Source organism: Acipenser ruthenus, chromosome 27 (assembly GCF_902713425.1).
Source record: "Acipenser ruthenus chromosome 27, fAciRut3.2 maternal haplotype, whole genome shotgun sequence".
Lineage (NCBI taxonomy): Eukaryota > Metazoa > Chordata > Actinopteri > Acipenseriformes > Acipenseridae > Acipenser > Acipenser ruthenus.
In genome coordinates, this window is record NC_081215.1 from 20,165,530 (window position 1) to 20,182,653 (window position 17,124).

The following is a 17,124-nucleotide window of genomic DNA, read 5'->3' on the forward strand; positions in this document are numbered from 1 at the left end:
CCTCACACAATAAAGCAAAATGGCGGACAACAGCAAATGAATTAGAAAATATACTACAAAGCACAAATGCTGCAAACACTAAAATCATTTTCAGTGTTTTCTGACTTCCTAAAATTCAAACAAATCCAACTCAGCGATGTAAATAAATACAAACTCAACTGTCTCCTCCGAGAATTCTCTGCCGCAGTGAGAAAGTCAGACAAACAGTTCTATGCCAAAAATAACTATATGCAATGGACTTAACGTTCCTGCGGCTTCAGGCATTATAGTCCCCTTGGTAACTATAGTTCTTCCCTCGGGGGCCATAGTTTCCCAGTATACACCTCCTCTACAGTCCATATTTACTAGCTATATGTTAGTGGTCCCCTAACCCTAACATTACTTTATTAACATACACTTGCCTGTTGCTTTTTTCTTATGTATTCAGTTAATTTCATATGTTGATGCACGTGCGTCATGACAAGTAATACATATTTATTGATGGATATTGTGCCTGGTGTCTTAAAGAACACTTTGGCCAAGAGAGCTTGCTTTCTGAGTGGTGTTCTCCTAGATGGAGAATACTCTGTGCGTGTGTGTGAGATTATATATATATATATATATATATATATATATATATATATATATATATATATATATATATATATAATTCTCCTCTAACTTTGTTCTTTCTCTTTAATGAGAAATCATTATTTTAGTGGTTTACAGTAAGACCTTGAATCAATTAGCTCACAAAGACTGATTTCAGAAGAAAAAACAAACAAACAAAAAAAAACATTTCCACTCAATTTAAATCGTTTGAGTCCTTTTTTGCATGCAGGTCATATTTTAGTTTAATAACAACATTAACGATGACACAATGGTATACTGATTTATTTAGAAAAAAAATAAAACCAAACAAGCTTTCAAAACATTTACTGCACTCTGAAAAGGCAAATAACGAACTACATGCTGAAGACACATTTCAGCTACTGTATCTCTAACCCTAACTCTCAAACATAATTTGCAGGGGTTGAAACACACACTTGTCTCGGATACCATGAATGGACACACTACAAAAGACAAACAGTGAACTTGTTTCATCAAGTGAACTAGAGTTTTAAAAATATCGCTACACAGTTTCTCAGAGTTCAGCACAATACACAAAAACATTTAACAGACAGTACTTACCCCAAAAGTTTTTGTGCAGATAGACTGGATGTTTCCTTTTACTTGATTAGTCTAGCACAATCTACACAGTGTAGCTGTTTCTACAGATCTGCCTGGTTCCTTCAACAAACTGGAGTACGGCACACTTCAAGTCTAAATTGATCTTAGAATTTTGCTTTTGACTAAAGACCACATCCTTCTGTCAGTCACACAGTGCATAGTTTCAGCTGGGCTTCGGTCCAACCAGACATGAAACTATTCTATTTTTGTCTACCATCAGGCAAGCAAGACTATTCTTAAAGATTTTGCGGTCAAGCATGGAATTGCAGAGTGGTCAGTTCTGGTAAAATGTAATTAAAGACTTTGTTAGGTCTAAGTTTGTATAAAAACAGTAGAAGGTAAATAACTTTAAAAAGTGCAAGGAAAAAAAAATACTAACCACAAAACAGTAAAAGCTGTATAAATGAATGGAGCTAAAATCCAGATGTACACCAGAAAGGGGGGGTGGGGGGGGGGAATATAAATCCATGAAGAATCCACACATGCACAGAAGCTAGCTCTCAAAACATCTTATTCACTTTCTTTCAAAATAATGAAATCAAGAACAAACCTTTGTTTAAAAAGTTAAATGTTTTGTTATGTGCAGACATGTTATTTCTGGAATTTTACCATTTCATTTTATTGTCAGGGCGTCTCGTTTCAGCACTGCCCTGGAAACGACTGTCTTCTGGAAAACTGAAAGCTGCTGGGTGGTTTAAATTACTGAGAAACACATGTACTGATTTGCTGTGCTGCATTATGCTAACTCCACATATAAATTGTATTAATTAAGCAGTGGGAGCAGCCTTAATATTTTACTACAATTATCAAAAGTGAATGTGAACAGTCTAAGATATTATGTGGGAAAAGAACGCCAACATATTTGTCTCCCGGTTTACAGAACTGGATGTTTTTCACATGTTCTGCACTGTGCCCCAGCTCTGACCTCTAAAAGGGGTGTAGAGTATCCATGCCCATTAATTCTTGGCCTCTAGGAAATATTGCTGATGTCAATTGTGTGGTATACATACATTCACTATACAAACGTACATTTTTTTTTATTTTTTTTTAAATATAGTGTGTAGGGCATCACAGAGCGCTTTGCATAAAATACATGTATATAGGAGAAATAACTTTTGGTTCACATTGATTAAATGTTTTGAGCACGTTTATGGTAGATGTACACCTTCCATCCACATGTAATACCCATCTGCTTTCTGGAAAGCTTAGACCATGTGTACATTAGGTCAGTGTAGGAAACTGTACAGTAAAGCTTTATTTTGCATGGCATCAGTAAGTAATTAATTTATATGCTAATCTACATGTTTACAGTATACAACCATTGTATATGGTAATCAATTGTTTATGGATATGCAATTCTAAACCAATTGATACTTATTTAATGATAACTAATTTGAATAATCTATTGATATCAACATGCGTCTACAATATGTCTGTTTAATGCTGGATTTTAGTTTTAGGAAGCTTTTAAATTACACTGGAAAGTGTTGTGACAAAAGGTGCAAATAGGAAGTCATGTAAAATGAAGGGTTCCAATAATTGTGTACATGTTGGTATGTATTGGTTATTAAAGGCTGCTTCCTATAAAAAAAGCAAAGAGTTTTGAATGTCGGAACCATGAATTAAAGTCAGCACGTCAATGGGTGTATTGCATGTTCCATCAGGTCATTTTCCCTGTCTGTTAATGCATACCATTTGTATTTTTGGGGTTTATATACGTTGGCCCTGAAGTGCAAAACACAAATTGCAAAACATTTGCAATTTGCATTTTTAAATTTGCACTTCAGGGCCACCGTACTTGTATCCCAAACATTATAATATTTACTATTACATTTATAGCATATCCATATTCTAACAGCAATAGGATTCTCATAATAGGACTCAATCATCTGGAAAGGCCTCCTTGTTATGTTCAATGCCAGTGCTTTTGGCTTGGGGCATTTAAGCTCAAATGATATGATGCAATTAAATTGTAAGCACACTGTAACTCCTAACATTCAGTTGTAGGAATTGCCTAGTTGCCCTTTGATATATCATCACAAGGTGTAATAATGTTCACAGTAAGGCGACTAGCGTAACTAGATCATTATAGTATCACTACAATTAGGACTTGTATTACACGCAGTTTCCCTTTTAGAGGTAATTATCCTTTACACGTCACTGAAAAACCTTTACTGTGGAGTTCATTGGAATGACTCCCCCTTCATCTTTACTTCTGCAACCAGTTTAGTGCACATACAGTATGCTGCATCACGCTTTAACCAGATCTAACGGCACACAATGAAATAATGCATTATTAATTTACACTTTAAACCTAGTATTACAAATTGCAATTATTAATATTGGACATCAAAAAATGTTTGACCTGCGTTAAAACAACCAAGAAAGCATTTACTGTATTATGTTATGTTCATTGCAATATTCTAACAGGAATGAAAATAAGACTCCCATTGCATAGCAGTTTGATCCACTCCTGGTTTCACCATGACTTTGACAACGCATCTGAACTTGTTACCTATACACAATGTGGCTAAGCAAGCTCATATCAAACCTGGAATGGGTGAAACTGCTATGCAATAGGAATCTTACTTCTATCCCTGCTCTAATAAGGAGAAAGTTTGCCTATACAGAAGAATAGTTTTCTGTGAGCAATTCACTGCATTGCCTCTGCTTATTACAAGTACTGTAGATTTGCATAATGAAAATCTGAAATCCTAAAAATGACAAAGTTTAGATTCTCAAACATGATTTAGATAAAAACCAAAGTATATAAAAGATGAAAATATATATATTTTACACTGCCATCTAATGGTGAATCTGTTCTTGTGAGAACTACTGTAGGAGGATTGGAAATCTTACAAACAAGACAAGGGTCTGAATAACATTATTATGTATTGTATTATTTAGACACCAACAACAGAAAAAATAAAACAGCAAAAAAATGAAATTAATAAATAAATAACACACTAAAACTCTTTACACTGTCAACTGGCCTTTTTGAGTATCAGTACTTAACATTTTTAAAAAATGACACATGCCTAAATAAGTGGTTCACAATTTAATATAAATTAAGTAACAAGAGGTAACATCAACACATAGTCCGTCCGTGTCGTCGCCAAGGATTAAACAGAAAAAATGATCTTACAGATACAGGTACATTATCAACCAGGCTAAAAAAAAAATCAATTTACTGGGTGATCATATAAACCACAGCTAAGAAAGTAAGAATATGCTAGGACAAAATCGAGGTGTGCTGTAGCTGTGGGCAAAAAGTTGTTGGGTGTGGTTGGGGCAAAAATAGGGCTGGGGCATAAAATCACTGTTGGAGTATGGCTGATACGGTATGCCTATGGAAAACAAAACACACACACACTTCTATCTGTGCTCATTAAACTATTTGAGAGTACATCATCTGTAAGCCGTAGTACAATGGAAAAGGAATCAACATATTGTGGATTGATATACAGTATCCCACTATTCAGGAATAAAGAGAGGGAGATGGTATTGAAAATCCGATTCAAGTATTTCAAATGCACCAAGCTGGTCTATCCAAATCCTAGCACATATCCACATATTTTTCCATTGGTTAAATTCTTGCTTCTGCTGTAATTTAATTGAAAAAATGTTCATTTCCCATAGGATTTGCATCTAAATTGTGTTGTTTAAAGATCTGTAAAATGAAATTACATCTCATTTGAGGTTAGGAGAACCTATGAGTCTGTATGCCTACGAGTTTAGGAATGTATTGCTGGGAATAGGCAAGTCCACACAATCAATTAGGAGGACCGTTTTTACTGGAGCAATCTAGGTAAAGTACCTTGCTCAAGAGTACAGCAGCAGTGCCCCCCCCCCCCCCCCACCTGGGATTGAACCCACGACCCTCCGGTCAAGTCCAGAGCCCTAACCACTACTCCACACTGCTGCCCTCACATTATTTCACATCACATTATTTCACATTATACGGATATCACATTATTTATTTATTTATTTATTTATTTATTATTTAAAATGTTTATTATTATTACTGTTGTTATGGCCCCATTTTTTTATAGAATGGGTGACGAAGTTTTCATTTACATAATGACTACTATGGATAATAACTACGTAGATGAAAAAAAAAAAACACACACCATCCACTATAATTTATATCCAGCATCTATTATGAACTCAATAATTCCAATGGATAATTTGTCAGTATAGCACCGGTTTAAAAACATTTGTTTTACAGGTTGTAGTGCCCAATATAATTTGTCTGTGACAATGGATACACTGCAAATCTGGAATTTCAAGTGCTGTATATTCAATTTCAAGGGAAATGAACAAAGTACACAATTATATACCGTATTTACTCTTCAGATCCAATTGAACAATATGCCATTGACGCAAAACACACGCTACAACTTAGCAGCCACGAATCACATGTTATAATAAAGTCTACTTTTTACACACGGAATGTGCCTTTACCTGTTTTCTCCTGTAACGTCAAGAAGTGTAGTTGTGTTAAAATGCACCGGTTTCCGAGTGTTTTTCCAATATTGTTTGAACCAGCAGCGAGTCCGGTCTCACTCTCAGGTGTGTTTAACAAAACAGCACGTGCAGCACACCTGTTTCACATGATTTAACCTTACCTTACATTTCTTGTGTTTAACTTTCTACTTTTGGGCTTATATGCTCTAAATACTTCACTGTCTTCTGAAGCTTTCACGCGTTATATATATATATATATATATATATATATATATATATATATATATATATATATATATATATATATATATATATATGTAGCGCAGAAGTTGTTCTCAAAATCACACGTAGGTGGGAGGAAACATTTGTATTGATTTTAGTATTATTATTATTATTAAAGTTAGATTTTGTAATGGAGTTAAAATAAATGTATGTATCCTATCAAATAAAATGGAACAGGATTCTTGGGGAGAAAAAAAGTGATGCCTGACTGATTGAAGCACATTGTGTCCTTTTCATGGGATTGGTGGTTGGATATAAAAAATAAGTATGGAATAACGAATTTCTTTGTATATCAATCTTGTAACGTAATGTCAAGTAAAAGTATGTTAAAACTCTGTTAATGTTTAAAAATAAATGAGATGCAAAGAATATCAGAGTGCTTAAGAGATCTTGAATTACTTTTATTGGGTTCTTGCTTTGCAAAATGAACAGGCATTTTCCCTCTATTGATAGAAAGAGGAGTTAATTAAAGACTGGAATTAACTTCCCTTCCACTGCTGTACCATTCAACCAAAGGCAAACACCATTGTAGCTACAGTCCTTGTGCTAGCACTGCCTCATGCTGCGGTATAGAACATTTGCTTTGCTAGTGTCCTGCCACTAAATTGCTAAAATGCTTGGATATACATTTAAACAAAAGTATATCATTTAGGAATAAAATCCTACCACCCTATTTCAATGCAATTGTAATATTTCATCACAGCTGGCAACTCTTCAGACCTACAATGAAACTATAAGCATACTCACCCAGTTACCAAAAAGGTTAGCAGAATAGAAGCAAAGAAAATAGGAAAACCCATGTCAGTGTCACATGCTCTGAAGTGTTTGAAAAGCTTTAATTTACAGTAGCAATGTTAAAGCTTAAGAGAATCATCTCACAAGTAGCATGTTTTTTACATTTAACAAACTTTGCAGTAGATTCCAATGTTAACCTGGGCCCTGCATATCACTTTCAGTGGTGTAATAAACATGCCAGGCAAATAGAAACGGCAGCACCCCTGTTGTGGTATTATCTGATTATCTGGATTATGAAGGTGTGACTTCTTTAGGAACAGTACTACTTGTTAAAGAGTACCTGTAAACTGGCAAGCCAAAATTCGAGAGCAAAGGTCTGCCATCTAGTTAATGGGGCTGTATTTCATTTTTCCCCGGAGTGTGTAATAAGGAACAGGTGACTTTTCTTCAGTTCTGGCAGGCTTTTTTTAAAGTGTGATGAGATGAAGCAGCATGTTGAATGATGAACAAGGACTTGTGCTCACATAGACATATAAAAGTCACTTCCATCTACATCATCTCTGTGGAATAAGACAAGTATTCCAGTCCAACTGTATCTAAAATACATTTTTAATCTTGCTGAAATTCACAATTGTTACAATATTGAGTTTTTTTTCTTTTTTTTTTTTTTTAACATACTGTACAATCATGTTCTGAAGTGTTTTACATCAAGGCACAACACACAGCAATTTACAGATCAGCCTTGCTAGGCAGAATTTTAATGTAATCCCCGAGATACTGCAGAGTGCTGGCATGACAAGTTCGAGGTGCGTGGATCACATTGCACATATGTACTGTATGCCAAAGGATAAATAAATCATCAATCCTATCATGTTCTTATTTGAAATAGATTTGCATATAAAAACGAATAGATTTATATTCAGGATTTTCTTGTAATATACATAACAGAAGTGCTCTATTTTTTCTTTGCCAAAAGCAAAACAAATATTTATAACATCAAGAGGACATGAAGTCAGTCCTCTATTCTCTATGCCATTCTTCTATAAAGGAGGAGATTGGAGACATGAGTTTCGTTTACCCAAAATAAATGTAATGTTGCCTTGTCAAGTTGTGTTGATCTGAAAAAAGCACAGTTTTAAAAACAATGATTACAAAGTACAAATTTAGACATGTCACAAATTCACATTTCCAGCATAGTTATGATTACACCAATCAATTACATTTAGACTATACATTTTCAAGGTTTTGGTATTAACCACTGACTGTAACTGAATATAAAGAGAAAATGATGTAATATAAATATCATTTCAGACTTAGAGATTAAAGGTTAGGTCAATCCTACACTAATTATTGCATTATCAATATTAACTGCACAAAGTTAGTTAGCCAGCTAAGAAGTTTACACAAATGTCTCTATAGACAATAGTTGTTTCATTACAAATGCTATCTTTAAAATAAATCTGTGTCAACTTTTACTGTTTTTGAAGCCTGTGTAAAGGTAAGGACTGAAACAACTTTAAGAATGAACTGAGTTGCAAGTAGGAGATGTTAATGCATTGCTCTCGGTTGTTTCTCGCTAGTTTTATACTGTTCAAGTTGTATGACTGTTTCCACATGTATATTTGAAGTAAAGTTGTATTCACCCTGTTCCTGAAGGTCATTTCTATTCTACATCTGGATGTCTCTCCTTCGCCTGCCAAATGCCTTGGCTCCCACGTTGGTTGGTACAAAGTTGCTGTTACCCATCCCTCCTGATCTGCTTAGGAAATCTGCCAGTCGGTGAGTGACACAAGTGGCTGTATTACAGGCCCGTTTCTGTGCTGTAATGCTGCAGCATGGAAGGAAAAACAAATGACGGTTGAGAACAAATCAACCTTCATTCAAAACACAACATCAATTCCTTTTGAGCAAAGTAAATAGACTTAAATAAATACATTACTTTGTTATATAATATGCATTTTACTTGAGTGAGAAGACTACCACAATATAGATTATTTCAATATATAAATATAATTCCAAACGATCTACTATTACATGACAAAATAAAAGTAACAATATAGACTCAAAATTCGAAATGGAATGCATTTAATTGGATAACATAATTCTTACCTGTGTATCATCTTGAAGAGCATTTCGTTAAAATATTTTAATAGGTGATCTAATAATGGGCTAATCTAGTCTGAAGCAGTCTAAATCAGGGGGAACCAGTTACTAATAGTTCAATTCATTAAAATATGTCTCCAATAACCAAAATCCAAAATCTATATGCTTGCTTTAGTTATGCATGCTGGCTAATATATATATATATATATATATATATATATATATATATATATATATATATATATATATATATATATATATATATATATATATATAGCAAGACATTAAATATATAAACGATAAACTAATTTATTTTATGACGTAAACCCATCTAATTAACATTACATTACTTTAAATGAATATTACATTTAAAAAAAGCAAGAGGTTTCCTGGTAGAAAAATAAGTTTATTAAACATGAAACTTAGTCACGCATGAAAGTAGCATTTATTATTACCAGAGAAGTCAGAAAAAAAATCTAAACGAAACAATTATTTTTGGCTAACCATAGGTTGATTTTATTAATATAATTTAATTATTTAATTTTTATAGTAATATAAATCCAACTCTATCATTCTCTGTCGAAAATGGAGTCAAAAGAAACTAACAAAGGCTTAGCAATCAGGGTTGATATCAAGTCAATCAAGCAGGGTAAATCCACATGCATCAAGTTAAAAAAAAAAGGGGGGAAGGGAGAGAAAAGGAAGGTTTCTTAGTTGCTTTGAAAGGTTTCTTCATAGTTTGCATAGCGTTCATTTTCCAGCGCATTCACAATGTTTCTTTTCTTGCCAGGAGTTCCAGCTCCGACATCAGTGCGAGGGTAACTTTGCAATTTGTGCAACTCCTGTGACAGTTTTCCCAGCACACACGTACTCAGATTGGAGCAGCGTTTGGAAATAGTTCTATCCAGGCTGTAGAAAAAGACAACATGCAAAAACAGGCTCATAATAACAACATGCACACATGCATACTCAGGTCATTCTTAGCACTACCTACTTTAATATAAATACTACAGGCAAATGTCATGCAAATATTCCAGAATTATATATAAATTGTTATGAAGCCTATCAGACTACTAAACTCTGATAAGTTACAAATAAATATAATACATCTACAATATAGAATACATTTGAAAAAAAACATGCCTTTTTATTTTTACTATCTTGTATTACTGAAAGGACATGCACATCCATTGTTTAAACCACTTAGAACAGTTCAGATATTGCATGCATCAGAAATCCATTCCCTCGCGCATTCTCTTCAGAATATTTATCAGCAGGCAAACAAGCTTATTCAACTTATTTTTTTAAATAAATGAATAAATAAATCCATGCAAAATTGTGACAGAAAATGGAATAACTTTTTTCTTTCTTTCTTTCTCCAATATGATTTAAATTATCTCTTTCCTGACCACATACCTCTAAATCCTGCATATTTTAACGCAAACAGTGACAGCCCCACTGTAATAGATGTCACAGTGGAATTGCTCTTAATCATATGAAGAGAATGACAGTTAAAACCAGTGGACCATTTTCAAAATTGTGACTTTAAAATGGAGGGATAACATTTTTACTTTTCTTTTAAAAAATATGTTATGTTATGTGTTTATGCTGGATGCAGGTATCATGAATTACTTATATTACTGGAAAAAAAATATTAGGTATTTCATACCTGCTTCCGTCGGTCACTTGCTGCTCAAGTTCTTCTGTCGTCATTTGCACAAATTCTTTTACTAAAGCATTAAGTAGCCTTCGGGCTTCATAATCACTGAGTGTCACACGATCTGTCATAGACTCAAGCCCAGTTCTGCAGGCAAAGAGTAAATGAAAACCATCACCTAATAGTTAAATGTAGCTATTGAATGTCCAGAGTTGCCAATGCTAAAACAGGATAGAGATCCCTGAGTGCATTAAGACAATCAGTTAAATGTGTTCCATTTATAGCACTAAAAGACACACTGAAGTTTAAAGTTGTAATTGAGAGGAATGTCAATAGCAGGAACCGGACAGTTAATAACAGCCTTATTTAATTTAATCAAGAAAATGCTACTGAATTTGAATAATGAATTGCTATGTTTACTCTGGCACTGTATTTTTTTTTTATAAAGTGACGGTTTGATTAGGAAATGAATTTCTCTGCAGCTAATGATTCAGTTAAAAAAAATTAAAATACATTGCAACTCACCTGGCTGGAGCTGCATGTGAGCTGTACATCTGACACACAACCAAAGCATAAGCAACAAGGAAAGCAGAGATCTTCAACACAACCATGGTTCCCTAAAATTGAAAGACAGCTTTAGGTATTCCAGAGCAGTTTATAACTAAAATATGCCTACATAATGAGCCACTTTAACAATAATACCAAACAATAGATTCAATTCATATAATATATATAAGGTTCAGTATTTACCTAATAAAAATAAATAACTGTTTTCAAATATGCTACTATACTATTAAGCATACAGCAAAAGCATGTTTTAATAGGAAACACAGCATTATTTAAATATGAATAACTTCTGGCAATTAGACTGCTTTTTTGTGACACTTAACTGTTGCTCTTTTGCGGTTTTCATAATGGTTTATTTAAAAAGTTTAAAGTATAGTTCACTATCAATTGGTCTACCAATTATCCACATTGCACTTAAATGTGTACATGGCGAATATCCAAGCATACATTACATTAAGAAAACAGCTCAAAAGACTAAGTGCTGCTTGCACTTTTAGAAATGAACAAGAGCAGGTTATTGCATTAGCAGTATCATCAAAAATATTGATTGCTGCAAGCCTTCTCTTGGGGATATGTGCATTACTCTAATGAACTAGAGAATAGGTTCTCAGAAAGTGCAGGTTATATACAATATGTGTCCTCTTGAAAATCCACCCAAATAAGATTTATATTACACTGACATAGGAAATCTATTCAAGAATGACATTTTCTACAACAGGTCCAAAACCTTATAAAACATTGTATTATGTTCTCAAAAACTGCTACCAACAAAAGTATATGCACAGTACACAACATTTAAGCAAAGAGAAGAACAAGAAGAAAAACAAAAGCTCTAATAAATGGCTTACCTTACCGTGAGTATTAGGTCTTCCTGTGAAAAAATAGATTAAGTTGATTTCTTTCAACTTGTAGACCAACTCTTGATGCTGTTGAATGCAACTAAGGTGCACATCTCTATATATCTACCACTAGGGTTTGTGTACCCACTGTGTAGGTGTTTAATTATCATGCATCAGCCTATCACAGACTCCGGCTACAGAGGCCAGCCAATCCACAACCAGCTCTGAGATCTGGCACACTAATAAGTGATATAGCACTCCAATGACGTCATTCTTTAGTCACTAAATGCTCCATTCACAAAATCTTCCAGTCATGTTGACCATTTGATATCTAACTATGCATTGAGATCATTAATTAAACAGGAGCAAATCAAATGAACGGTCAAAGAAATCATCCCAAGCAATACATATTTTATGGGCTTCCAAAGAAGTAACATTGCATGCTATTTTTCAAATGCCAAATCAATAAACACAATCCAGACTTTGATAGCAGAGACATCTGCTGTACGGAATTGTGAACTACAGCTATACACATGGGCATTTTTCCTCATCAGTATTGACAGCGTACTCAATAGCTTATTTAAACTAGTTACACAAAGTTATCATAATTTAATTCAATTTGGACTGAACTCTCAGATGAAAGATTAGTTTACTTTATGCTTTTTTTTCATTTAAAAGCACCTGTAACTGTTAAATGTACCATCTTAAATGGTGCAATGGATATAAAAAAAGAAATTCTTAAACAATATTCTGTCATGTTACCTCTCAAAATATATTGGAATTATTTCTAAAGAAAGAAACAGTTTAATTCACAATGACATTCAGCCTGTGGGCATTGTTTTACTTAAATTGTTGTTTATCTGCTATTTGTGAAAATGATGTACTAGTATTATACTTGTTCCATTGTTGGGATGATACTGTCTCCCTTCTTATCCCCCGAAATCAGTCTGTTTGATCATTACTTGGTTTGTCACAATGAATGGCTGTCCAGATCTGGATGATAATGTGAATAGAGTCTGTCAAAACCAATTACAAATCTGTTTGTTGTACTGCATCAAATGTCCTGTACTTTTCATTATTGGGATTTGAATCATAAAGCATTGCAGCTGAAAGACTGCCTTGCGTCACAGCAGAACCCCATTAGTGTGGATGAGCCTTTTAGTGCTGTTGAACTAAGTAGTAGACAGATGACAGAACCAGTAAATCACATGAATTAGGCAGAGGCAGCGTTCCAGGCACTGCAAGCAGTGAGATGTTAACTGCAGAAGTGTATACCAATTATTTCCACTGCTTTTTATTTATATGCAATCCAGATTAATATCCATGTTCCATTCCTGGGTTCACAGACCTCCAATTTGATGTATTCATATCTGTTGAAAATGTGTACATTTCTAGCCAGTAGCATAGTACACAGAATCATATATTATATTTGGCTGTATGACTTAAAATGATATGTTCTTTTTATCTTGTTTTTCCAGTGTCACTTGTGTGTGAATGAGTGCAACAATTCATTATCAGTTCTTCAATCTACACTTTCAGCAAACAATTGTATTTTTAACATTGTATCTATGGAAGACAACACTACAGTAAGTTGCAGGCCATTCCTATTGAATTCTTAGAAAATCATATCAATCTATGATACATTCTAGTTCTTCACACAAACAGCCTTATTGCAACTCCTGCCTATTGAAAGGTGATACCAGTAATAAGATGCACAGGGCCCTTAGTATACTGGAAGAGGTTATATTTACATATATGATCTGAAAATGTTTGACCTGTTTTAAAAAGCTTTTAGTAGAGTATAAGGGTTGAGATCTAACACATCAAGGTCACTTGATTCACTTCATTGTTATGAATAAGACTACCGGTAAGTTAAACATTTCTCTGTTATTTTTTTCTTTTTATGTGCCATTTCAGCTATTGCTATAATTCAATGAAAAATGTTCAATCTTACTTGTTTATACATGGTTCAATCTGTCATAAAATCCTTCATTATTTAATATGATGGTCATATCGCTTCCTTTTCAACTTTCCAAAGATCCCCCCTCCCTTCCCCAACGTCTGCCATTAAGGCTATGATAACAACTATAACGATGACATTTTCTTAAAGTCAATAATATAACCTTTTCAAACTGATCTTATTTTAGAATCTTTCTGCCCAGCCTGTTGTGAATTATTGCATAAGACAGCTAAAGATTTTTTCATTCTTTCTGTGTGTTACACTAAAAAAATGTTTTCAGTACAAAGCAAATGATATACAACACAATGCAAGAATATTGTTACACAAGAGGTCTAATATCATGACTTTCAGAAGATGCCTCCCTTGTTCTGTGGTTTATTGATAACGCATCAATAAATATATGATGAAATGGCTCACCTACATTTTTTAATTATTTAAATGCTTACAAATCAATACTGGTACGTGTTACATGTTCTTTTTAGTAATTGTTTAAGTGAAATGATTCCTGACAGCCATAATAGTGTATAGCAGTAAGGATAATTGAAACGGCAGTCACTGTGAATCACCACAGCGTTCTCCAGTTAACTACACCCCAGTAAGCAAACAGAACTCTCTCGGGTTTGGAATTGTTCCTATGAATGTTTGTTGACCTCATGAAGGCAAATACATTAAAATGATTAATTAAATTAGATACAAATGGCCTTTTACGTATGTACAGATTTTACAACTAAATGCTTTCACCACTTTTAAATATATACTGTAAAAATAACTTACCTACTCTATCTAACTATCTATCTATTTATCTCGCTATCTCACTAAAAGTATAGTAGTAGTATAAGTTGCCATTAAGAAATCTCTTCTGGTGAAGTACAATCACGGTCCAAGAACTCTCCATGGTACTGATCTCCCTCTCTCTCTCTCTCTTTCCCCTGTTCCCCTGCCTGAACTACTGTACTTACCATGTGTGCACCTGCAGGCTTCAGTAGCCTGGGATTAATCTTTATTTAATTTATGTTTACAGCAAGACATAAAATGGAAAGAATCTTTAACAAAAGCCTGTTTTTTTTTTGTTTTTTTTTTTACACAAGCGATAGTTAGGTATTATATATAGCCTCCTGTTAAACAAAGCTTGATTTGAAATCCAGATAGATGTATTTACTTTAAAATGATTTATCAGCTTCTTCCTGTTAAGTGACAATAAGATAATATAATTCAAGTCTAAGAGGAAATGTGTTGTCCGGAAAATGTGAGTATAATTGCACATTAGTTTACTCTTCTTAAATGGGGGAGTAGGGGGGTGGAGGGTGAATGGTATATTTATTTAATTAATTTACATTTCCTGTGTTTGTTTATGTACACAAATATGTTTTATGTTACATGCAACACAGAATTAAACAAGAATTGTAACACATTTTTCGGAGAAGAAACTAACACAAATTGCTCTCCTGTGCTTTATAAGGAGTTGTCCATTCTGGAAAAAGATTGTACATTCGCACCCCCCAACTTTAAGCATTGAAGGGTGACAATGTAAGCCTCCAGGACAATTTAAACACCTTGCAGTGCCACCCTGGCTGCCCGTGGAATCCCTACACTCTTCAGTGTTAAAGCTGGTGTTTTTATTTTGTCTGAAAGAGAATGAGAAACAAATAATTTGCTGAAACACTGCATATGACCCACGTGATTTTTCTAAGAAAGGAGACTAAATAGTTATTATAAAACAAAAATCTATAGACAGGCAATAGGGCATACATTTGAGTGCTTATATTTACCTCTGGATTTTATTAGCATTTACAGTAATGGACTCTGGAAAATACTGAATCACTGAGTAAGAAAGAAGAAAGAAAGAAAGAAAGTTTTTACTGAACTGTTTCCTCACACTTTGGCATAATTTCAGCAGGGGTTCGATCGTATCTTAATTATGTTAAAACTGTAGCAGTATTTTTAGAAGGTTAAGCTGAATGCAATTAAGATGGATGGCTTATGGCTAGCATTTGCAATTATTTATATGATTCAGCTAACAAAAGCTAAAAGAATACGACTATAAATTACACAAAGGCTTACTGTGCCAGGTGACTGGCTAAAGACTTTGCCAATATGGACAAACAGCAACTCTGGTAGTCTTTGTTTAGTAGATAAATCAGTCTGATTGTTTGCCAGAGCTTAAACAGAGACTGCAATGGTAGCCCTGGGACTGGAAGGTATAGCAAACAATTCCAGCTCTTCATTATAGTTCTGCGACAAATGTGCCTCCAGCATACAAAACCTGAGCTGACAACTGTTTTCATTAAACACAAATATAAATAATACTGCACTTCACTGAATCATACAATCATACATTACGAAACTGCTGTCACAAGTAAAAGATTCAAACCCTGCACTGTGCATAGCAGCTTTCAATACTGATGTAAGCATGTAAGCATAGATCGATCGATAGGTAGATAGATAAAAAGATAGACAGATAGATAGATAGATAGATAGATAGATAGATAGATAGATAGATAGATAGATAGATAGACAGATAGATAGATAGATAGATAGAGATTTGTTTTTTTAATCTTTACAGCAAATATTTTTTAAATCCTATTAAAAAAAATGTGTCATACAAAATAATTAAATGTCCCTTACTTTTATTATTTGGAACATTCTCCTTTTTTTCTATATTGTAAGTAAATATATAATACATGTAATATTATGAATGTATTTTGTATAAATCTCCCATTAATTTAACCTGCTCAAAACAATATGGTAAAACATGTAGCAGGCAAACAAACAAACAAGGGTGCTCTAGTATTGTTCCATGGGCTCACACCAAGGGGTCAACGTCATTCAAGTGAGACTTTTCTGGAACCATACTAGTGTAAAGATCACTCTGAAAAGATGATCTACATAGGAATAAACAGTGAAAGCATATAAGCCTCCTCAATGGAAGAATGGAGTAGATATACTTCAGATTCTCAGACAGGTTTCCAGGCAAGATCTATAAAAGTATTTTCAGACTACTGTACTGAACAAACAGATTATAACAGCATTGCTAGCTTAGGATCGCGCCAATGTTTAATTTAAAAAGGTTCTGACAGTAAATGTGCATGGTACCATGTTTTTCCGGTTTGGTAAGTGTACATTTAACAATGCTAATATCAGAAGTGGGCATTCTACACTGGGTTTAACAGGTATATTTTTAGGCCCTGTCTATGCCATATATTTGGTTCAGTTAAACAACTACCATGGTTAGCCATGTTTCATCTCTTTTTTGCTTTTACAACATTATACCAAAGTAACCTGGATAAGGATTTTAAACATCATAA

At 33.9% G+C, this 17,124-nt stretch overlaps 2 protein-coding genes across 5 annotated transcripts in view; both read right to left on the reverse strand.

Annotated features, from left to right (window-relative positions):
* The window catches only part of LOC117432287 (protein inscuteable homolog), a 57,934-nt gene extending 52,093 nt beyond the window's left edge, over positions 1-5,841 (reverse strand). Inside the window, exon 1 of one of the 2 annotated variants that reach the window (XM_059001824.1) lies at positions 5,674-5,841. The gene's annotated coding sequence lies outside the window, so the exon portion shown is untranslated. Of the gene's footprint in view, positions 1-1,170; positions 1,294-5,673 lie in introns of those variants that run through there. The other variant, XM_034053973.3, reaches the window with a different exon arrangement.
* Positions 5,842-6,338: 497 nt separating this feature from the next.
* LOC117432175 (calcitonin gene-related peptide-like) lies at positions 6,339-11,981 on the reverse strand. 3 transcript variants are annotated; one of them, XM_034053706.2, is made up of 5 exons: positions 11,869-11,979; positions 10,979-11,070; positions 10,466-10,600; positions 8,337-8,521; positions 6,339-7,811 (listed from the first exon to the last, which is right to left on the reverse strand). In XM_034053706.2, the coding sequence occupies exons 2-4, from the start codon at positions 11,062-11,064 to the stop codon at positions 8,362-8,364; spliced, it is 381 nt and encodes a 126-aa protein (XP_033909597.1). In that variant the 5' UTR covers positions 11,065-11,070; positions 11,869-11,979; the 3' UTR covers positions 6,339-7,811; positions 8,337-8,361. The 3 variants fall into 3 exon arrangements, with proteins under 3 accessions (XP_033909597.1, XP_033909596.1, XP_033909595.1); XM_034053705.3 differs by lacking the exons at positions 6,339-7,811; positions 8,337-8,521 and adding an exon at positions 9,109-9,705 and having other exon boundaries at positions 11,874-11,981; XM_034053704.3 differs by lacking the exons at positions 6,339-7,811; positions 8,337-8,521 and adding an exon at positions 9,110-9,705.
* Between the last annotated feature and the right edge of the window lie 5,143 nt (positions 11,982-17,124).

Excerpts from the sequence above, each read along its gene's own strand:
- LOC117432175 (XM_034053705.3), bottom strand. The coding sequence starts at position 11,064 with ATGGTTGTGTTGAAGATCTCTGCTTTCCTTGTTGCTTATGCTTTGGTT. Across the intron at positions 10,601-10,978 it reads TCACATGCAGCTCCAGCCAG|AACTGGGCTTGAGTCTATGA; the intron begins GTGAGTTGCAAT and ends CTTTGCCTGCAG. Across the intron at positions 9,706-10,465 it reads CAAGTGACCGACGGAAGCAG|CCTGGATAGAACTATTTCCA; the intron begins GTATGAAATACC and ends CTTTTTCTACAG.